Source organism: Harpia harpyja, chromosome 9, assembly GCF_026419915.1.
Source record: "Harpia harpyja isolate bHarHar1 chromosome 9, bHarHar1 primary haplotype, whole genome shotgun sequence".
Classification (NCBI taxonomy): domain Eukaryota; kingdom Metazoa; phylum Chordata; class Aves; order Accipitriformes; family Accipitridae; genus Harpia; species Harpia harpyja.
Window position 1 is genome coordinate 20,251,636 of NC_068948.1, and position 23,586 is coordinate 20,275,221.

Sequence of the window (23,586 nt, forward strand, 5' to 3'; positions counted from 1 at the left end):
TACTGACGTGATCAGCAGGAAACCCACCACTTGAGGGAGGAAAACGGTTCCTTTTCAGCTAGATCAGCTCCCTGAACCAGCTTATCATATAGTTACACAAACAGCAGTGCTGTCACAAGGGACAGGGAGACAACATGCAGTGAAGAAACAGGGTAGGACTGCAGCAGCCGAAGCTGACACTGGCATAAACTGCTATGGCACTGCACCTTACTCCAGAAGGTGATGGAGATGCAATGATACACAGCTTTTCAAAGTTGATTCTGCGGTACAGATGCCCAGTGAACCTTACATTTAAGATCAAACAGAAGTTAATAAACTTATATAGGTGGTTAGACTTAATGCATGATGTTTACTGACCTTGAAACATAGAAATATGCTGGCATATTGCTTGAGCAGCTCGATATGCAAGAAGGAATGCAGATGTTAAGCACTAGCACAGTTCAGTAGTCCATATCTAATGTAAAACATGCAAAAGTCCTTCCATGGTCCAAACAAGTTACCCACTGAGTAGAAGTTAGATACATGAACTAAACTACTCAGATTTTACATAACAGATCAGCTGCATAGGTTAGACCAGCAATAGACTTTTTAGGCTTGGTTTCTAGTATCACCACTTACCCAAAGGAGACAAGTGAGAATTGAAGTTGTTTATTTCTGTGGATGCTACAGCCCATTAGTCTGGAAAAGGATAGTACTGGGGGAAGGGCGCTGGCGTCAACCTTTTAGAATCAAATCAATAGTCTGCATCAATATTACATCTGTAGTTTTTGGCTGTTCATATCACACATGCAAAAGTATGAGCCTTGGATTGTTAAAGATGCCTTGAAGTTTGGTTCTTATTTAGAAAATCAGCCTAAAGTACTTCATAGATTTTGAGATTTACAGAAATAGTAATAACTATTTTCGGAACTCATGTTAGCATAACTCATTTAGAAGAGGTAAATAATGACTTGCATTCCACCATTTGGCAGCCAACAGAGCTTATTACAAAGTTCGTATCTCAATTATATCTGATACTTCACTGATACCACTAGCCATAATAGAATCTGTCAGTTGAGCTAGCAGGCATTTCAAATTACCAGTGCAAATTGCTCTTATTAATTGGTGCAGGGCAAAGGCATTCAATTTCAGGATGAATCATCCTCTCCATTGGGAGGCAGAAATGAGAGTGCAATCATTTTACGCTTGAGCTGTTAGAAATGCAATGTTGTGACTACTGCTACAAGCTGCTGTCAGTAGGACTGGAGACACTAGCACTCAGACTGAAGGGTCACTATAGTTTTTCTGACAGCAGTCACAGCCATATCTTACATGATTTTACTTTTGAAATGGAATTCTAATGAGATGCCTTTCTACCATGTTTCAAGCTGTGTGGTTTTGATCATTTAAGAAAAATAAACTAACTGCATCTATTAGATAAGCTAGATACCATGTCCATAATCATTGCATGATGCACAAGATTCCATTTCTTGTTTGACGATTTTGCACTCTGATATTGGTTTCACACAAGCAGCTTATTTGAAGCATTCTGAATTAACATTGAAACTTGTAATGGAAAAAGGGACTTCTAGATTATCACACATCTGTGAGAAATGCTGTGAAGTGGAGGTTATCCTAATCTTGGCGTAGGCAACCTGTCTAGTTCACCATAAGCCTTGTTCTCTATGACTTGACTAGCTTGACCAAGTGATTTGCTGCAGGTAACACTGTCATCATGGACTCACAGCAATGACTGAGTCATCCATGTTCCCTTTCCATAGGCAGTTGCTCGGACTTCTCTATATGTTAGGCGGTATCTGAGTGAAGATGAGGCTGACTGCCTACATCCAGGATGCTCTAGGGTTAAACCTACCTGACTTTCTACTGCCTGCCATGGGGGAGGCTACCTTCCCTTTGAAGAGCAGACCCAGAGCCCTCATGATACCCTGGCCTTCCTTCTTCAGCAGAGTTGCATGGTTCTTTCAGAGTTTCCTGGAATTCTGAATATATACATTGTTTTGTGAGATTACACCAGTACCTATACACAATTTTAAACAATATTTTATTTAAATTTCATGTATATGTTTTGCCAGAAGGTTACAAATTATTCATTGCACAAAGCAGTCAAACAAATAAGTGCAATACAGTGTAGATAAAACAAGGAAATAAACTACAAATATCTATAGCATGGTGGAATCAGTCATATAAAAGTATTATCCATATCTTTAAGAAAAAGAATATTTTTTTAATCCATGCTTCAGTATGGAAAAAAAAGTAGAAATTAGTGGGCAGGCAAGTGATAATGCAGTAGAAAGAAAAAGGCTGGAAGGAATAAGGAAGCATCTTACATTTCAAATATGTAATGAAGTTACTATCACAGTACTAATTCTGTGAAAAGAGACCATAGATGGAAGTTTTCCAATGGCTTATGAAGCTATTAACAGAAGTACTGATGGGAAGTAAACATTTGCCCTACTGAATTCGTCATTTTACCAGTAAAACAAGTTCTGATGCCAGTCAAGCAATATTGGGAACTTCTGAGTCAGTGCAGTAGTTCCCCATTGTAGACGCATAACCAGGACTAGTATTTATTGAGAAACTGTTCTTAAAAACTTGGCTTGTGTGCAACTAGATTATTCAACATGATTTGTAAAGAATTCATTAAGTGGCAGTAGTATATTCAGAATATACTTATCAAGGAGACCACCTTATCAGAAGAATGAATGAAGCTTCATTTTGAAGCAATAAAAGAACAGTCTTCTTCCAGAAACCCTGCTTGTACATGGAATGCAGAAATGGATGGCGGGAACAGTAGCAAGTGACTTTAGAAAGCCTTGCTTTCAGTTGTTAAATACTTTGTGTGTTTACAAATGCTGTCCTTAGATCAATTACAGGACTTTTATTTTATACTAAGGCTAAATGCTGTAGATGTCGCATCAGTAAATAAAAGCACATATCATGGGATAAAAATCACAATTAACAGCAAGCATCATGAGAAGGCATTTACCAGCAAGCACTGTGAAATGACCCTACAAAGATGTAGTGCTGCCATCTTACAGTTTCATCATAAATCTCAGACTATTTGATTAAAATTCCAGGTTTGAGCCATATTAGCCTACCAAGAATAGGCCTATGGCGCTATACGCTCTTCTGTATAACAGCAGCTTCTAACCTCACATACCTTGTGTATTTAAAAATGTGTTCCAAAGGCTGAAGCAACAGATTTATAATAAAAAGGTTTCTTTCTAATCTGATGCCTATGAATCCTTTGCCAATGGTCTGATTTTAGCCAGCTAGAATAAAAATAAAATAATAAAACCTGTTATTGATAAGGATTATTGTTTAAATGTGAAAAAGATTTCCACAAAGCTGGGGAACATTGTAACAAAATTTTTATTTAAATACTCATTTTATACTTTTCAGACTGCAATAAAAATATCAGACCAAGATCTCACCCTCTGAGTAGCCAGAATTCCTGCTTTGTCCTGGTTTATTCTTGCTCCCAGCTTCATGAACATGCAGCAAACAGCAAGTTATAGAAACAAGCAATGTATAGAAAAGTATCTACAACATTGCCTTGTCACCTGTACCTGAATGCAAGACACCTACCTCCACCCTTCAGTAACTCTCCAGTTGCCCACTGCCCTCGTCAGGGTTCAAAAATAAGAGTTTAGTACTGCAGGATGGATCCCTAAAGCTAGTGGTAGTCATGAAATCCGAACTGAAATAGCCATGTCACCCATCTTGTCGTCTTAAAATTAAACAAAACACACCACCACTCGTGGTCTTCTCCAATTAAGCCATCAACTGATGATGAAAGTTGTATGATTTTACAAGGAGTAACATCTGAAAACATCTCAGCATAGCTGTCTTAATCATATTGTCTAGTTCTGGTGTGGAACTGCTGATTCTGGACTCCAGTATTTATACCAAGTGCCACAATACGGGTACCAAAACTGTGTGTCATGTATTGGAGAATTTATTCATTAGATGTGAATATTTTCCATTAACAATGTTGGTCCTGGTTTAGCCAAGTTGACACAGAATTTATCCCTTCAAATTCTAATTGCTTTTGCTACAACATTTAAAATCTATGTTAACTTTCAAGTATGCAGGTGAATTTATAGAAAATTATATAAAAAATTTAGCATAGCTTTACATTAACAAAACCCCCAAAAGATAACTAGTTGCATTGCAGATTGCTCCATATATCTCTCTCTAGACTCCACAGAACTTATGATTCATAATACAGTATTAAATATGATACAGTTACAAGTGTCAGACTAAAAGGTTGTGCCACAGAAGGAAATCCAAAGGACCTGGTTGTCTGAAGCTGATGATTATGTAGGTCTAGGCGACAGGAATTTTGTACTTCTTGCAGAATTTCACTTTCACCTACATCCATGAGTCTATTAAAGTTCCGCACCTAGAAAAATTCAAAAGGTTGCCCCTGAAAGCCAGACTGGCACAACAGCAAAAAGCTTTATGCAGCTAGCAAATTCAATGGTATTTCAAGTGAACCAACTCAAACTTTATTGCAAAAACACATCTGAATGTGAGGAAATCAACATCATTATCCTGATGTCTGCATGCCTATGAAACACTTCCCAGAATTCAGTACAGATACATTACAGGCAAAAGTCACAGGTCTGGCTGTTCTTTGTCTTGGCTCCCTCCACATAGCTGGAAAACCTTAAGCAAAAAAACTCATGAGCCTTCTTCCCTGAAGTTAGCTCACAGTCTCAAGACAGAGCTTCAAACATCTCTAACTTAGAAAGAAAAAAATTACTAAATCTCACAGATTGGTTAGGTGTGATGAATTTCAACCCCTTCATAATGCCAGTCTGCCACATGTACAACTCGGCATTAGGTAGATATTTTGGCAGATTAACTGGAACAGTACAAAATTCCCTGATTTCTCTTCATCTAACATACCCCAAAAATGCAACTGGAAAAAAGATCACTGTGAAATATATGTTGTCTATATATGTCTATATATGCTGGCCTTGTGTATAATATCTCCTTACTTATCCCTATATATAAAAACAGCAGGAAGCTAGCAGTTTGCAAGTTTCAACAGAGGCTTTTGAAAAAGTTACCATTTAGGGGGTCCTTACTCTCATACAGTCTCTTTCCTTCCCTCCTCTCCTCCCTCATCCTTCTGGATTAGCTTCTACCATTTACACTTAAAGCTCGCTGTGATCTAGTTCTTAAGTTTATGGCTCGTTAGTGATCTGGTCATGGCAGGAGCCTTTTGGATAGCAGCCCAATCCCATGACAAGAATTAAATTGATTTGCAGGAGTCAGCATTCCTTACTGCACCAGCAAACACAGCCAGACTGTGATGCTGGTACGTCTGTAGTTTCTCCAAACCATGAAGTGATTCTGTTTAGAAGTCAGTGATGTGTACTTATCAGATTACCACCAAGAGAAAAAGTTCCAAAGAGCTTTGTCCACTCTCTCACACTTCCCTTTATTCTGCTAACACTCTCTTGCCATCTTGATTTCTTTCCCACCATTTGGAATTATTGCATTAAGTGCTTACATTCCCTCATAACTCTCTCATTGAGAAAAAAAGAAAAAAAAAAAAAAGGCAACAAGGCAGCAAGGCACCAACAGTTCCTCTCTCCCTCTTAGTAAGGATCAAGATTCAGTTTAGTTTTTAATCTTACATTTTCCACTTCCCTGAAGACACGGAGAAAGTTCTCCCTTAAGACCCCTTTCAGTTCAGTTTCATTCCATCCTCTTCTTAGAAGTTCCTCAATCAAAGAAGGGTATTTAGAAACATCTTCCAATCCCTCAGGGAAACTGTTGGCAAGAGTCACACAAGAACATTCAACACACATCACTGAAAATATGTAGAAAAATATTTTTAGTTAGTCTTTTGCACATATTCACTTTTGGAGTGAGCTCACCTTGGATCCTATTCTTCCTCTGAGAAGTTAAAAAAAAAAATTAAGAATTTGACTGACAAGCAGAAGCAGGACTGGGTGACAATGAAAGGCTTTTTCTGCACAGAGCATCCCATTAGCAGAACAAAACTGTGTATTCTGGAATGAAGATGCACTTGTGTATAGGCAGAACAGCAGCACGGAGGATATTAAAACAAAACAAAAGAAAAAAACCCCAAACTCATATGCATTAATCCACTCTTTATATCTGGCCTTTAGAGTAAGAGGAAACAGCTGCATCACAGATGGAGTTGGTGCAATCCACTTGTGTAACTGAGAACAAAAGGGAACCTGCAAACTCATGGTGAGCTAAGGAGTTCCAGGCAATTTTGAAAATACAATTAGAATAATAATATTGTTTTGAATTCAGCAGTTTAGGCAGTGAAAAGAAAGCTATTCAGAACCTCTACTGAAGAAATTACAATAAACTAAATTGACCTATGTCTTGTGCTAATTCTTATCAGAATAAAAAGAAATTAGAAGTAAGAAGCCGCAAAACCTGCATTAAACAGCTGTTTTAAATTGTATTTCCATGAGTCTTTGACTTTGTCTTAAGATAACTAATATTTTCTGTTATTTTTCTTTTCTGTGCAGGTGTGGTGATAAGCATTTCTCAAGAAGTCTGTTCCATTACTTTCTACCAGGACTTAGGACCTTAACAACTTCACCGCCAATTAAACTGATGGTCTTTGCGAAAATGCATGCAATAAAATGTGTCTTTGTGTTGCAAAATTTATTTTTATTTTGGAGATTATAGTTTCAGAGCTATGAGTACCTAAATCTCATGGGAGCTGACACACTGTTTTTGTGCTCCTACTTTACAGATGTGAGTGTGACTGTGACTTTCATACCCAAGTGTGTCAGACCCTAGAAAAAAAAAAAAAAAGAAAAAAAAAGGAGATGAAGATTCAACAGAAAGATAAAAAGCAAAAAAAGCTTTAGGGTTACACCAGCAAATGCCACCCAATCTGCATTTATTTCCTGTACTGTAACAACACTAGCCCAGAAGTGAGGAGGAGAGGTTATGCCGTAGGCTGTTCACCATACCCTGCTTGCCTCAAACACTTCCCAAGCCCCAAAAGCAAGAGTGGTTTCACAGCCCCCAAACAATTTGGGCTTTCCCTACTAGAAAGTAATAGTGGAGGAAAGAGTTTTGCAGCATCTCCCTGGGCTAAGCCATTTACCATCTAAAGGCTGAGGCAGCTTTTCTGTCATTCATCTTTGGCTTCTGGAGGAAAGCACCCTCTATCACTATTTTTATATGCGCAAACCACTGCCTAGAACACACAATTGCAGAGTTCATAGGGCATTAGGATCCATTTCCACATTTGTAGAACTGCTTCACACAGTTCTAAAAAGGAATCATTGTGCCCTTCTTTCGTGAAACTTGTTTTAGTACTCATCACAAGGCAACTTGCTACAACTCTTTTAGTCTGCCTTTTTTTTCCCCAAAAGTGTCAAAACCCTCATAATTTAAGGAGCAGATGTCAATGTATGTACAATTTTACTAACCGTTCCACTCCGTCGTAGTCACCACCAATTCCTATTGATTCTGAACCTGCAATTTTCTTTATGTGGTCAAAATGATCTGAAAGAAAATATCAAAGAAAACAGTATCTAAGCAATGAGCAAGAAGAAATAATACAGTTCAGACACATTGGCACTAGGCAACTGTTCTCCTTAATCATGGATTCTTAATCAAATCCTTTTAAAAAAAAGTCAAAAGACATCCTGATAATACAGGTTAAAATTTAATAATGCAGTTGACATATTCTGGATATTTACTGATGCTTAACTAGTATCAGGCACATCAGGCAGCAATCTTCAAAAAAACAGCTACACTGATGAGATGCAAATGAGGAAAAAGACATGATCATCACAGCACATTAATTCCCAACAAGTAGCCCACATATACTAACAGATTTTTCATTACCCACTACATACTTATGTTTTCCACTCTTAATTACAAAGGTTTAAAATGTTTTCCAGAAAGTAACAGCTACTTTGGGATTAACGGTTCTTGGCTCCATTTAGGAGCATCATGTCCTCCAGCTACACACCTTGTACCTCTTGTTATTGTTTAATGAATATTAGCTCCAAAAATACCTAGAGCTGGGGTAAGGTGTGGAAGGGAATAAACAAGCAGTATAATTTACATGATCTCAAAAATGATGCAAACACCAGGAAATTCACAGAAGCCACCCACAAAAACTACAGTATATTAACTTCAAACCTGCAAGGGTAGACACATTAACAACTTTTCTGCCACAGGCCAGTACATCTGCATTGAAAGTCACCATGATAATTCCCTTGTTCTTTTTCTGAAAGATATGAAGAGACAGGTGACGAGTGGACATTCGTGTGTCCTGCAAACCTCACAGGCATCTCATATAGATCATTCTACATCCATCCATCAGTGAGCATAACAACACTCTGTAAGTCAAAGCTCAAATGGCTACATAAGGCTTTGCCTCTCTGTCCTTTACCCTGGATTCATTATATTCTCATGTAGCCTGAATCAGCAGAAGTCCACTGACTACATCAAACAAACTCAATCAGAATTTCAAAGTACTTGCAAACACTTCATTTTTGTAGCCAAAGACAAAACACAACCCAAAGAAAATGTCTCAGAAGTGAATGTGTAATTTGCTGCTCAGGGATCTGCTTATAAATCCAATGCAGAGATGACAAGGTGAAAAGTAAACACCACAATTTGAATGCACAAGTTTGCGTCAGACTAGCCAAACATTGGCATTAAAATAAAAAAAACAAAACAAACAATAAAACCAACAAAACAACAAAAACACACACACACATACACCCCCCAAAACAACAAAAAACCCAAAACCAAAACCCGTATCGCTCACCAGTTGCTGGAGGATATCATCAGGAACATTTCTTGAGTGATTACAGACAGAAAATGCTGAGGAATGGCTGAAAATTACTGGTGCTTTTGAGATATTCAGTGCAGCTTTTGCTGTGGAATATGAAGTATGAGATAAATCTATCAGCATACCCAGGCGATTCATCTCCTTTACCACTTCCTAAAACAGATTTACAGACAAGAGTGTCAGTATTAAGTTTCCTTAAAGGAAACCATTTAGCTGATATATGTAAACAGATAAAGAAATTCTGCAGCTGTCAGCTAGTCATAAACATGCTGTGCCTGTATGGATTTCTATTTACCTATGAATTTAATAGTAATATATTCACTCACAATTAACTAGCACACCACCACATGCTCAAAACATAGAAAACTTAGTCAATCTAAAATAAGTCATTTGAACTGTTATTCACATCCCACTACTTTTGCATATTAACTCATACATCTGATCTGTATTAAGACAATTGTTATAATTAAATCTAGTGCTTCTTTTACCCTAAGGAACATCACAGGGAATTTTGTTTGACTGAACCCTGATCACCTCCTAACTAACAAGAACTTCCAGTAATTAATTTTTAATGACAAGTTGCTTTTGAAAAGATAAGGCCAGAAGTTGTTAGTTGCATGAGAGATTGCTTAGATTAGCATCCAAAAGAGATCCTTACTTGGCCGAATGCAGTCAGACCCATAACACTAGGATAAAATTGGTGTATTCCTTTAGATGATGATTCAGACCTTAAAAAGGGGAGTGAGGGAGGAGAAACATCATATTATTCTGGAGACTACAATATCAGTAACTGAAACTTCTTATGCTACACACAATAAAAATCATTACCATGTCACATAGCCAAATGTAGGGATAATGAGCTACTTAATATGTATCTTGTTCACACAGTGCTTTTTATGTTCATAACTATTTTCTGGACATTATGCCTTCAGGTTCAGGACTGCTGCATGTTTGAGAAGCAATGCAAGACAAGCAAAGAGATGCTTGTCAGAAATTTTCTGATTAAACAAACCTTCCTCAGAGAACAAAGACACACTGAAATGTCAGTTACCTGTCAGCCAGAAAGCCTGCTTTTCAGCCCTCTCTGCACACAAGTCCCCTTTCCCTGAGTCAGTACAAGAAGGAATTTTGCCAATCCAGCAAAGAGTAGGTGCTAATATTCTGATACAGTAACTAAATACCCATCTCTGTAGCTGCATATGGGACCTGCACTTTTGAGCTGGCCAGAGAGGACAGTGTTGAAGGCTGCTGACTTCTTACGTAGCATTTACCCTCTTTTACCTACATCGTATGTATTTTAAGTACTCTTGGGGTTTTTTTTTGGCCTGTTTTGCCCAATTTCCTAATAAATCGAAGGGGATAGCAATTTTACCATCTTTGTGTTGTTAACAAGGTTTAAAAGTTCCCAAATTGTCAGCATAATAAGCACTACATAACAGATCCTTCCATCTCCCACTTGACAGATGGCAAGTGATTTACCCCAAAAACCTATCATCATTGACTTCATTCAGAGCCTTTCACAGGTGAACTCTGTGTTTGAATCCGTATTTTCCCCATCTTGGAGCTGCCACCACTTTACACTAGACAGTCACACAAAAGCATGCACATTCGTTACCAAGGTGTATTGCAGGAATGCGTTAAAGTCATGTAACGAACACCCAAGTCATAATACATCCTCAGTGTTGCCAAACTGCTGTCAATGGAGTGACCACCTTCTATTCCAATCAAACACGCAATCCTTCTGCTGTCAGAGATACCTGTAAACAGCCAAGGAAGATAATTCCAAAGTAATTTAATGACAGATAAGAAGCCAGCACTACTGAGCAACAATTGTTATTGTAAATTGCAAGCAATAATACTGACATTTTCATAGAACAGGAGCTTATACTAGTGCACGTTTATAAGGCAAATTTTCTTATGACTGCGGTGCGCCAGGACTGTGCACAGAGTCGGTTATTGTGGCTCAGTGGAAAAACTGAAGTTAAAGTTACCCTTTAAACCAGGATAACCTGCCTGCTTGCAGCTCTCCGTCTTTTGCACATACCTCCTGCAATCCCCTTTAAAAAAAATTCTGTTACAAGAAAGAGCATCACCTTGGGAAGTTGTCACAAGTTCAAGCTCTTCATAGCTGTTACACATCCTCTTGACAACATCAATTTGCTCTAAGGTCAGACGCACAGCATCCTTGTTCTGAGCGCTGCAAAGAACATACACTGACCAAAACTGAAAGAGACATTGACAAGTAAACTACTGTGTTTCAACTTGGAAACTTTCATTTGCCAATAGTGAAGTTCACGAGCCCAGGCCAAAATAATTTCCTACAGTTTACAAGGGAGCTGCCACTATAGTTTTTCCCCCCAAAGGAAGAGTTACGATGCAAGGCAAGAGCATCCATTCCAGATATGATTAAAGCCTCCTGACACACTCAGCTACTCCACAGTACACACAGGAAAGCAGATGTAAATTTACTTTAATTTATTTATCACAAAATAAATGCCACTGTTTTGGTTAAGGGTACTTGGATTATAAAACACAAACTTTTGAAACACAAATGTTATTGAAAAGTGTCTGTGGCTTTTCCGTTTTATTGTTTTTTCTTTTTCAACAGAAAGAGCCAGAAACGAGGCCAGGAGTACTTTTGTGACTGGGAAGGAGGCAAATGTAAAAATACGTTCTCAGACTCACAACCATGGCAGTACATACCTGAGCTCCCACATAACCAGCTTGAAGTTTCACAATGTTTGTGTGGGTCTTGTTGAGTTCTCTTAAGTTGACTCTACTGAGTCTATTTTGGTAAAATATTCTCAGCTGCAGTACGAGGTCATTGTGGCTAGAATTGAAAACAAATAGGACTTGTGATAGAAATAAGTCGTTCCCCTTCTAACCCAAATGTAATTTCTTCCACTGTTCATAGTCCCTTAGACCATTAATTGCCAATAATCCTTGCAGTAACATAGGCTTAGAAGTCTCCCTTCTTTTGCAAACAAGCTTTATTTCTTAATTAGGACAGCAATAAACTTTTTTTGCTTCTCCCATTTTTATAGCTGTTGCGTTCCTGTTTCTATTTTTCTCCCTATCATTTCTGAAGGAATGGAAGAACTGAAATCAGCCACCACACTCATTAGAAGCAAGTACTTGTGGTAGATTAAGCAGTGCTGCCTGTGCTAGAATAATCAGTGTTTGCATTCCCAGGTCAAAATACACTCACCACAGGCGTCATTCCTTCAAGTTGTAAGAGTACCCTTTCAAGGTATGATGCCTGCTTTCTAGCTCTGCACAGAAGTCATGGCTAATGAAAGATGCCATTAAATTATGGAAGTAGACCAGGACATTATATACAGGGAAACAATAATTAAGTGGTGAAACCTGACCAGAAAATCATAAATGCATTTAGAATAACCTGATGCTATAGTAAGTACCCTCTGAACCAAAATTCATTCCGGATAAATCACTGCAACAGTAACTAACTGCTATGTGCTAGTAACAGCCTATGTATCTACTGATCCAAACACACTTCAGCATTTCCTCCTCACTTGTCAAGATTCACAAAGAGGGTTTCGTTGAACATATTTTATATACCCATCGATTAAACGTGCATCTTGCATCAGCTCGATAGCTCGCTCTCTCACTGATTTCTCATAGCTGAATGGCACAATATCAGAGAAGAACATCAACAGCCACAGCAACTTTGTTGTATTTCTCTTCATTTCCGTTTTCCAGTTTGCTAAAGCAAAATGATACCACAATTATTTGCTGATGACAATGAAACAGCAAAATTTCCAATCTGCAGAGTTTGTAGCCTTAATAGTATAGGCAGAGCTGAAATGCCTCTCTTCTGGTAAGGCCAGCGTGAATTCTGCAGGAGGAAAGAAAGAAAGAAAGAGAACAGTAAACAGAAGGGAAGGTAGCAGCAGAAACTGCAAAACAGCTACCTTCTCCCAAAGATTTTAAGGTCTCTGGCTATTGTGTTTTTGCACATATAACCACTCCTTAAAGTCTGCTGCTGCCGCCAGCTGACTGCTGAAGGGAACCAACTCCTCAGTCAGAGCTAGCAGAGTGAGCCTGATGGACCCTGGACTCACACCTCCCAAAAAAGCAGCTCCCAAAACAGCGTAACAAGGTAGTTTTCTTGTTACATTAACTAGTTTGTTCTCATTATTTGGGAAACCTCACACTGAAATGAACACTGAAACTGCTTTTGAGAAATTCCAAAAATCAGCTACTTCTGCGTAAACTGTATTGTTAAAACACACAGCATGTCAGAGTATTTTCAGAGGAAACCTGTTGAAATCCAACACTTTTCCATACCTTAGCAAGGACAACGTGTGCCAATCTTGAAAAGGTCACTTTATTTCTATGATGAAATGGGTATGACAACAACTTCAAGAGTAATCCAAGCACCCCCTGCTCTCTTTTAAAATATAGTACTCAAACACATGGACAACAGCCTTTCAGGTGTCAGTCAAAAAGCATTATTTACAAACAGATTAGAAATACCTCCTGTTCTATGTAAAGTAAATGTAAGATCTGCTAGGAGGTGAAAATACCTTTGCAGGGAAAACGTTGGGTTTTTTTTCCCTCCACATTCAGAGTTACTGGCAGCATTACCTGTAAAGCTGAGGAGCAGTCACCTCCCTTCATTCATTGGAGTGACATCCTAATTAAATGCATGTGCCCTGTAAATTCTTTCAGATCAAAGAAGTTTGCTAGAATTCTAATATTGCAAAGCCAATGCTCAAATATTTCCAAAAGAAAACAAACAAACAAAAAAGAAAAATAATGTTGACTTTTCATTTGGTTTCCACTATGAGCCAGTAAAGTTTACACTTATAAACTTTCTTCTGGTGGCACATTAGTTTGTTTTTACTAATAAAGGAAGTTGTTTTTATGTATTCCTTGTCTGTGAAGGTAAAAACAAATAGCAAATATCCAAGATATGATAAAATTACAAGGCAATTCACCTTGCCTGCATGCTTTGCTTCTCTTGTCTTTAAGCAAATTTTCTAAAGCAACAGGAGGTGGACATAAACCCAGGAAATGGTTTCCTGATATAAAGCCACATATTCATCAATAAGTCACAGACATCTCAAGGGAGATCCATAGGTGACAATGTCATTGGAAGCAAATTCAAGTCACACCAGGCAGATTACCTGTTGATGGCATCCTGTTCTAAACACATTTCTTTCTTCCCCTTACTAGAACATTTTGATTACAAAAATCAAAGCCAAAATAAGAGTACGCCTGTAACCAGGATACTGAAAAGCAGCACAGTGAAAATCATATTATTAAGATTCTTATATTTCCAGCCTATATATTAAACCATTTTCCTGTCACCTGCAATATGCAGACTGTAAATCAAAGGAAAAGTTAACTGGCTTATTTGCCCTGCCTATGCCTGATAAAATGTAAATACATTCATAAAGGACTTATATTTAATAAGCCAGTATAAGTTTAATTGAGCTGTGTAATTAAGATGTTTTAAAATAAAAATTAATCCATTTTGCATGTATTTTATCTCAAAATCAAAATAATGTAAAAGTTAAAAAAAAAAAAATTAAGAAATTACTTCACAACCTGAGTTTAGAAAGGTGCAAACTGCATTCTGAAAAAATCCTTTGACAAAAATTCCTAAGGCTCCTCTTTTGAGAAACTGGCCCAGGCCTTTTCTGTTTCACAAGAATTGGGAATGCATTAAACTGTGGGACCATCTGGCAGGAGGTACTTTTGAACAGTGGGAACATACAAGCTTATACAAAAGGGAGCATAGACGGAGAAGCAGGTTTAAAATCAGCCCTAAAGTAGTCTCAGAAAGAAGCTCTAGGACAGCTGAATAAACACAGTAGTATGCAGGCACAAAAGAGGATCCAATATAAATGCGATACCAGGGGACCTGTGGCACTAAAGAAAATTAATAACCCTCACCCCTTAATGTTTCCTATGAGAAAAACTTCATGTCAGGAATGGCATAGAGAGCATTTGGGAAGTACAGAGGTCTAATGCTACATAGAGGAAAGTACTCTAGAAATAGATTCATCCTTCAAGGATGCTTAAAGGTCTATGTTCTCATTCATTAACAAACATAACAGAAGTGGTTGACTCCAAGTTTCTTCTTATGTGTACAAAACTTAAGAGTTTTTGGCTAGGCCCTTAGGGGCCCATCAATTTACATCACAAGTCTACGCATCTGGGTTTTCTCATGGGAATGGTTTCCTGCAGGCCCAACTACTTCCCCTGGGGTCAGAACAAGGACCAGACCTTCCAAGACTGGGATGATACTCTCAGACTGTCCTTCTCCAGAGCACAGCTGACTCCCTGGCAACACTATAATTTATTCAGGATTTGTACCACAGCTGATGGAAGAAGCCCTTATTCCTCTCATGTCTGCACAATAACCAAGGGAATCTTCTGTGTTTTTCCCACATTGACTGATTGGAAGGGAGATTTTTCTGCTTTTATTCATTGCCACAGCTTTATATTTGTATACAGGGAAAAATTTATTGGGAGGGTCATTTTCCATCAATTTTTATGTAATACTGCCTTTAGCAGAAAAATATTTGAATTGTCATTGGAAACAACTGTGATGCATCAGTGCTGAACAAGTTGACCTCCGTTATTACTTTTACTCAAAGAAATGGAATATTTATAGATTATGTGTTTGGGGAAAAATGAGGCAGGTCACACATACATGGGCTTACACATTATATCTAGGTACAGCAAAATCCATGTTCAAAATATAAGCCCTGTTGTGCTACTATGACATGGTGTTTGATTTCCTTCTCTTACGTGTCTTCAGTAAAATGCATTTATGCAAGAGGCCACATTCCAAAAAAGAAAAGATAAACAGAATCCTACTGGAATCTTATATGCATTTAAAACTGCAGCAGTTTGCTTACAGTTAATTTATTTTAATTAACCTCATGCAGAAAATTGGAAGATAGTATGCAGTGGGGATATAAAGTAAACCAGGCCCAACAGCCTGCTACTTCTCTTGCCAAGCTCCTTTCTCCCAGCCCTGGGGTATGCAAAGCAAAGCACACCATTAGTCCCCATGGGACAAACCCAGAGGCAGTCTCATGAAGTTGTTCCAGGAACTGAAATACATCTCTTCAGTTCTGAGTTAGGCACCATAGCTGAGTCTCCCACAGACCAAAAGTCTGTCCCAAAGAAATATGTGTAAGTACAAAGAGAATACTTTCTTCTTACTTTCAGCTCCACTCCAGCTACACAAAACATCACAGGCTTGCAACATACAGAGACACACCCTGTGGGAGAGATAAGGAGGGAGGTGCAAAATGCTGCTCCCTCTCTTCTTCCACGTTACACTTCAGAGCCAAAATGTCTCTTTCCATACCAACCTTTGCATCTCTCTGAGAGCATAACTGCTTTTCATGCCCACCATAGCTCTGCACACAGGATAGGCGCAGCAATTTGGGGGCATCAAGCTTAGAAAAGCCATCAGCCCACAGCCCCAAATAAACCATGACAGTCGCTGGAGAGCTGCAATAGGCACAGAGTGAGTCTTTGCAGACACGCTACAGAAATAAAGCTTTACTGCTTCACACTTGCTAGCTTCTACCATTGGTTTACATTCTCCAAGCTCTTCATGAACAGCTAGGAAGTTACTATTAATAAAACATAAATGCTGAGAAAGCATACATTACATTGAGTGTTCCCACATCAGGGAGGACAGAGCTATAATGACACAGGATGGCCACATCTGCCATATAAGGATGCAACAAGGGGGGGGGTGCTCTTTTAAAATAGATACATTTTAATGGAAAATTTCACAGTTAAAAAGGAAAAGTTTTTCTGCATGCTTCTGTCATTTACCATCTTCGGAAGTATGGGCAAGCTGCCTGGCCCCTCCTCTCCTTCCCAGCAGGCAGGCCAGACCTCACTGCAGAAGGTTCAGTAAACAGCTGCTGTTTAAGAGCAGCAAATCTCAGTTAGGAATGGCATTCCTTTCATCCCATTTGAAGCCCCTAAATTCCATCTTATTCTTTATTAAAACACTTCATGACAGCCATTACATTAATACTTGAATTTGTTGAATTATTGTGCCAAATCAAATATATAAAGTGCAATAAAATAGAGCTCACAGCTCAAGATAGTAATATAACCTGAAAAATGAAGAAAGTTCATCCCCCCCACAGTCCAGTTATGCTGAGATCTCATGTAGATAATCCTAGTGTAGCCCTGAATTAACTACCTCAGATCACGGCAGCAGCATAGTTGCAACAGCACAGACAACACAAGGTGACCAGGACCCTAGGTAAAAACTTCCTTGCTGACCACTGGCCAAAGCATGGATTCTCCCTATTCCTTAAATAATAATTAAGCATAGTTAGTAATACATAAATATTAAACATATTTTTAGGAGCAGAACACATGCATCATACTATGATGTTTCTAAGAAAAGATACCAATCCCTTTGAAATTCGCTTTGTCATCAAGATAGTCTTTCAAATCTTTCTCAATTTTTGCTTGAAATTCCTTCCACTATCATCAGCCCTGAATCATGTCAGGTCTGTCTGTTCCCCTGTTTAGAAACCTCCTTGGTGCTGTATTACAATTTATAATTTCCAACCTGCTATTCCTTCCCTGCCTGTGCAAAGGTTTAATGAAGTGCCACCAAGCAATGAGAAAACATGGTGCTGTTAAACTTATTGCTTAAAACAGGCATAAAAGGGAATATATACAGTAGTGGTTGGAAGGCATTTCAGGATCTCTAGGGAAGAGAAAGGAACAAGCAGGGTAGCTTGTCCCAAACTTCCTTGGAAAGAGGAACTCACTAGGGGGAATTACAGTACTTCCATATAAAGAGAAAGTCACTCCTAGCTTTCAGCCTTGAATTTAAGTGCATCCTTGGATATTCCACATGCTATCCACTGCGCATGTAGACTGCAAGTTTTCCAGATGCAATATAACCTCAGGTGGCAAGACTTCTTTGCAACTGAAGCGTAGGAGATTCATTGCTTTCTCCTTTAAAACAATTCTATAACAAATTTTATTATTACAGATAAAAATTATATTTTAACTACAGGAAGATTTCTTATAACTTCCCTTAAGAAAAGGACAACTACTGAATTTCTTTCCTAGGTTCTCATCCTTTATTTCACTGTGGTTTTTTCCTGTGTGCAGTTTTGAAGAGTTTCTAACAAATTCAAATTGCTCAATCCAGTAATTTTGAAGTAAATAGGAGCTTTGCTAATGCTATGCATTTTTTTATCTAATTACTAATGATGAGAACTATTTTCTCAGAAATCCTAAATTACTGAAATTCTTTTAACTTCAAGACAGAGATGCTTTATGGCATGATTTCCTAAAGGCAGAACAAACCAGAACAGCCTGTCAACTACTTCTATACCACTGTAGTAGACCACATATTTTCAGGCAAAACTGTGTCCACCTTAAGAGTGCTGACCTCAGTGAAAGGGCTGGCCAGCAGTGTTTGATGCAGGGAGTCAGCAGGCTGCTTTGTTAATGCGCAGTCTCCTCTTTCTCTGGTCTGGTGATACTGCTTTCCTGGAATGCAAACCAGAACCCGTTGAATAGCACATACAGACTTGAGCAAACAACTAGTCCAGTGTTCCTCTCTGTGAATGCACTCCTGACTGTATGGACCACAATAGGTTTCAAAGCTACAGACAGCAGATTATATGAAAGGAACACTCTTCTTCCCAGTCACCCTATTTGGGCCACCTGTCCCATGCTCCTGTCCCTTGTTTAACATGTGCTCTTCTCCATGCCAGGGTCAGTGCAAGCCATGTCCCCTCCAGCTCCTACTCCTGACAGACTCATTCGTTTTGGCAGAGTTTTGCCCAGTTCCAAAATAATTCTAATATTTTGGAAATGTTTGGATACTGCTTTCAAAAAACAATGCTACAAAATAGTGAGAGAGTCAGACAAAGGCCACCAGGATGACCACTACTGATCATTAACAACTGAGTTTTATCATAATGGATGCAGCCCATGGAAATACTGCTCTCACAGGAGGTAACGAACTCTGCTTCAGCACAAAAATGCTTACTTGGGTGTATGTGCCACAGTGGAGTTTACCTGTCTCTCCCTCACAGCTGTGTTAAGCAGCATACTCAAGTAAGAACTCTCAGTAGAGATGGCCATGAACAGTTTTAAAAAGACAGCATTTTCAAACATGCCATGGCTTTTTTTTTTCTTTTTTTTTCTTTTTTAATGCTGCCCACATTTTTCATTCTAAAAGAGAGCACTTTGTTTTCTTCTGGTCATTGCAATCAAATGAAAGATTTTGAGGAACAGCAGTTACTGGTAACACCTCATCCTCAAAATCCTTCCTCAGATGGGAGTACAGTCTCAGAGAAGAAGTTTTTTCTTCCATAAACATGCATCAGAAACATACATGCATTGTGAGACCCAAAAACTTTAGTGGAACAGCACTTTACAGAACTGTAAGGAATAGAGAGCAATCAGAAGTTCTTTCTTTTCTGCATTGTGGCAACCATAGAGATTTCTCTCAAATGTCAAAGCACAAATACAGACCTTGTACCACAGTGAAAAAAATCCTGGTATCTCTAATCTAGAAAATGTTAAATTTGTTTGTGGCAGCTCAGCATGCAAAATGTTAAAAAGGAAAGGTCAAAAAATTGCACAAGCATCAGAATTCCGGCAAGCCGGCATCACAAAGGCAAAGTAGTTTCTGCAGGCATTTTTTGATTTCAGATTCCTCGGACCAAAATATAGATCAGATCTGCAACCTGTATCTCTAGAAGTCTGCCAGATCCTGACAAAATTACTCTAAAGGGAACACTGTTTTTATAGCCTACTGTGTACTCTGTGGCATTATACAGTAAAACTGCTATTCCAGAAATCCACAAAATTTGTCAGTTCAAAATGCTTAATGAGAAAGTAGCAAGCCTTGTTCACACAATAACACTGTTCTGATGCTATAAAAACTACTACACATAGTAAATTTTGGTCCAATTACTTACTATTTTTCTATCAATATGAAATACATAGTGATTTTTCAGGAACATTTTTAAGCAGGAATTGTACCTACATGTTCTTCAAGCAGTTTGACTGCTAACAGAAATTATACTTATCTATACATTACCAAATCTCCATGCTGTGTATTTGTACAAAAATGCTACTCTTGGTAGCTATAAGAATGTCGTATAGATTTCCTATACTAAAGTACCTTCTAGGTTTCACGCAAGATTTTCTTTATACTTTGACAGTAAGATGCATTTGCCTTTGAAACTGTTTACATAAAAAAAGACACATAAGTATATCATCATTCAGAAATCAGTTCTTGAAAATTGAAGGCGTATTGCAAGCAGTACACAAAATTAAGAACATGGTATATTAGGCACCCCTACTTAAACAACATTTAAAATACAAAACCCACACCACTTTTTTCCATGCTGACTAAGCAGAGTTGAAAAGTGGAAGCTGACATGAGATTTATAGCTTTTTCTTGTTTATCTAAAGGCTACTTGGAGCAGGTTACCTTCTTAGGAAAATGCAGTGGAGTCAAAATCCACATTCCACTGTGTTGGATGCAACAGCTAAAGCTTGGCACCAGGTCCTCCTGGCATCAGAGCAGCAATCAAGAAACGTCCTCTATTTCTTTAGGCTCACGTCACAGGCTTCACACTCAGCAGGCATTTGGACACGTCCCCTTTCAGAGACATGAGAGCTGTGAGAGGGCTTTTCAGCTCAGCTCCCGCCCACCCGGGAACTACAAGCCTTGTGCTGGGCTGTGTTCAAAACCCAGCATTTCCTCCCTCTTGTGGCAGGCTGTTTGTGCAGTCCATCATGCATTTGCTCACCAACATATGATGTGTTTAACACTGCTCTGTTTATATGGTTTAGAAGTAGGTGCCGTCATCACAGAATAATTTAGGTTGGAAGGGATGTCTGGTGGGATGTCGTCTAGTCCAGCCACCTGATCCCTTCAAAGTTAGATCAGGTTGCTCAGACCCTCATCCAGTGGAAGTTTTCGATGTCTTCAATAAAAAGATTATACAGCCTTTCCAGGCCCCTGTTCCAGTGCTTGCTTATTCACATTGTGATTATTTTTTTCCCCTTATATTCAACTGGAATCTCCCTTGCTGCAGTCTGTGATGGTTGCCTCTCATCCTCTTGCTGACCTGCTCTGAGAAGAGTCTCTTAGATTTGAACTTACAGTAAACACAGTTACAGGTATGCGCCTTACTTGTGAGAGACTGAAAGAGTTAATGTCTCAAACATTGTGGAGGGGCAAGTTCTGCTTAAAGACAAACCCTGCACAGCAAGGAACCAAGGTGAAAAGCCCATCAGCTCAGACATCAGCAACAGGAGGGGGAGGGCGTGCTGCAGGGTGCGCAGCTCCCTGTTCTGATAGAGAGATCAAACAATGGCAGTGTCTGCAGGGAAGGAGAAGTTACTCCACAAAGGACCCCCAAGACCAAAGGCTCACAAACTGCTCATTAACCTGACGAGTTCGGGTGCCCTCCCGAAGGAGGGGCAAGGATGATAAAAGGACACAAACTGAAGCCCCGACCAGGACTGGACCCCTCGGCTGACTAGACACCTTGGCTGACTGAACCAACGCTGGACCCAGGACCGGTGAAATCTTTCTCTCTTCCTTTTTCTCTCTCTGTCTTCTTCTCTCTTTCCTTTTCCTTTTCCACAATCCCTACACCTCATCTGTTTCAAGATATAAACCGTTGACCAAGTCTGAGACTAAGAGTAGATCCAGCCACCCCTGGGCCCTTCTCTGAGGAGGAGTCTGGAAAGCAAGGGGGTCTGCTCTGAACCTCGTGACTCGACGGGGGGGATCTCCTTATTCCGTGAATCAATGTATATGGTTACCACAGGTTACCTGGTTTACTGAGGTAGTTTCAAGATATAAACCGTTGACCAAGTCTGAGACTAAGAGTGGATCCAGCTGCCCCTAGACCCTTCTCTGTGGAGGAGTCTGGAAAGCAAGGGGGTCTGCTCTGAACCTCGTGACTCAGTGGGAGGGATCTCCTTATTCCCTGAATTGATGTATATGGTTACACGGTGTACAGAAGTAGTCTTATGCCAATTCCTGTTGTGAGAAACCCTGCCACCTACTACCACGCCTCCCCAGTTCAGTTTGCTTCTGTCATAAATAAAATCTTTAACTGATCGTTTGGTGTCATTTCACCTTAAGTTAGCCCGAGGGAATTTTGAATTAAACACGACTCCCTGGTCTGTCCAGTCTGGGTCATGACATTACTGCTGACCTGATTTTGCCACACTGACTATACCCAAGCCAATAAATATCTACCCCTTCTTACTATACCTGCTGGATTTTCATCAGGACTTACAGAGCCATTGTATGATACTTGTAAAGGTTAAAATGCTCACAAGCTACAGGTGACCTTTTCAAAGATACTTATGTCTCTGAACCTACTGGGACTGTTCACTCCCTTTGTGGGAGCTGACAGTTTGGAAACAAAGACATGCAAAAACATGATCCTGCAGTTTCACAAGAAGTAAGGTTTGCTTATCATCATTTTTATTTTACTTCATACTTCATACAGAAAACCAAAAGGGCATCATGCTTTTGTTTATGATTCCATTGCAGAGAAATAACAAAGTCTCACAATCCCACAGACCTGTTATGCAATTGATGTCTTAAATGGAACATAGGTCTGTCATCAATCCTCTAGTTCCCAGTAACTGGAAAACTTAAACAGAAACCACCACATCACTTGGAATTCTGCTGCACATTGCTAATGTGGTGAACTTCGCTTATAAACATTTACCATCAACTCAAGTGGACTAAAGAATCCTAAACGGTACGAATTTAGTATCAAGAGAAAAGACAAATATTTTCTTTAGAACATATCCTCTACCTAATCTGAAGCTTGATCCAGGCCAGGTCCATCTTTATGCCTATGACAGAAAACTATCTCCCAAATTTAATTTAAAGCAGCAAATAGCAGGCTCAGATTCATTTTCCCACTTGTCGTCTAGTTCTAGCTCATGTTTCCTTGTTAATTTTCAACTTTTCAAATTCTTATCCCTCTCTTCGAAAGTAAGTAAATATCACATAACCATCATCGCTTGCAATTTATTTTTCCTATTTTTTTTAATTTTCTCTCCTTGCAAAGTCAAGTTTAATCTCTGATCTGATTTCTGATACCTAAAACACTATGTTTCCACGTGCTTGCAGGAAAACTAAGCTCACCAACTCCTTGTTCAAGAACAATTTTTGCTGAGCCACTAAGCTCCTGCTTGGACTTTTAACAGGTCACTTCTGTGCAGATTCAGAATGTAACTTATTTTTAAAGCTGCTAAAAGCCAAATTCTTCCTTTGACTCACAATCAGGTTTCTTCTGTCTTTTTCTTCCAATAGCCCTGGATGAGCCGTAGCAGCTGTTTGTGTATAATAATTCTTATAATGTGGCATTTGTCATGTACGTCCTTCCTGCAGAGTCCATCTGGCAGGACTGTTCTCTTAATAAATATTCTGAGAGCTATCTTTATTGTCCAGAATGTTATTACACAGCTGTCTCTCCCTGATAATAGCTATGCTTATCTTTATATCGTGATATTCACCTCAGACATATTTTGGAGCAAGCTGAGAAGCTATAAAATAACTGCAGCGCTTAAACTTGTACCAGTTGCTGTCAGGACACAGAAGGCTAACACTATGTGGTGGAACTATTTTTCACGCTAGGAAGGCTTGTTCCAGCCACACAGCACTTCACTAATTTCAATACTTACATGCCCAAAGTGCTAGTGTTTTTACTACCAGCACAGATTAAACTGTA

At 39.0% G+C, this 23,586-nt stretch overlaps 1 protein-coding gene across 7 annotated transcripts; it reads right to left on the reverse strand.

The window, feature by feature from the left end:
• Positions 1–632: 632 nt before the first annotated feature.
• LOC128145592 (dipeptidase 2-like) lies at positions 633–23,263 on the reverse strand. 7 transcript variants are annotated; one of them, XM_052795926.1, is made up of 13 exons: positions 23,136–23,263; positions 20,307–20,477; positions 18,246–18,346; positions 12,401–12,677; positions 11,525–11,651; positions 10,915–11,044; positions 10,437–10,578; positions 9,480–9,549; positions 8,798–8,974; positions 8,164–8,251; positions 7,443–7,518; positions 5,652–5,787; positions 633–4,405 (listed from the first exon to the last, which is right to left on the reverse strand). In XM_052795926.1, the coding sequence occupies exons 4-13, from the start codon at positions 12,526–12,528 to the stop codon at positions 4,214–4,216; spliced, it is 1,266 nt and encodes a 421-aa protein (XP_052651886.1). In that variant the 5' UTR covers positions 12,529–12,677; positions 18,246–18,346; positions 20,307–20,477; positions 23,136–23,263; the 3' UTR covers positions 633–4,213. The 7 variants fall into 7 exon arrangements, with proteins under 7 accessions (XP_052651886.1, XP_052651884.1, XP_052651887.1 ...); XM_052795924.1 differs by lacking the exon at positions 23,136–23,263 and having other exon boundaries at positions 20,307–21,095; XM_052795927.1 differs by lacking the exons at positions 18,246–18,346; positions 23,136–23,263.
• Between the last annotated feature and the right edge of the window lie 323 nt (positions 23,264–23,586).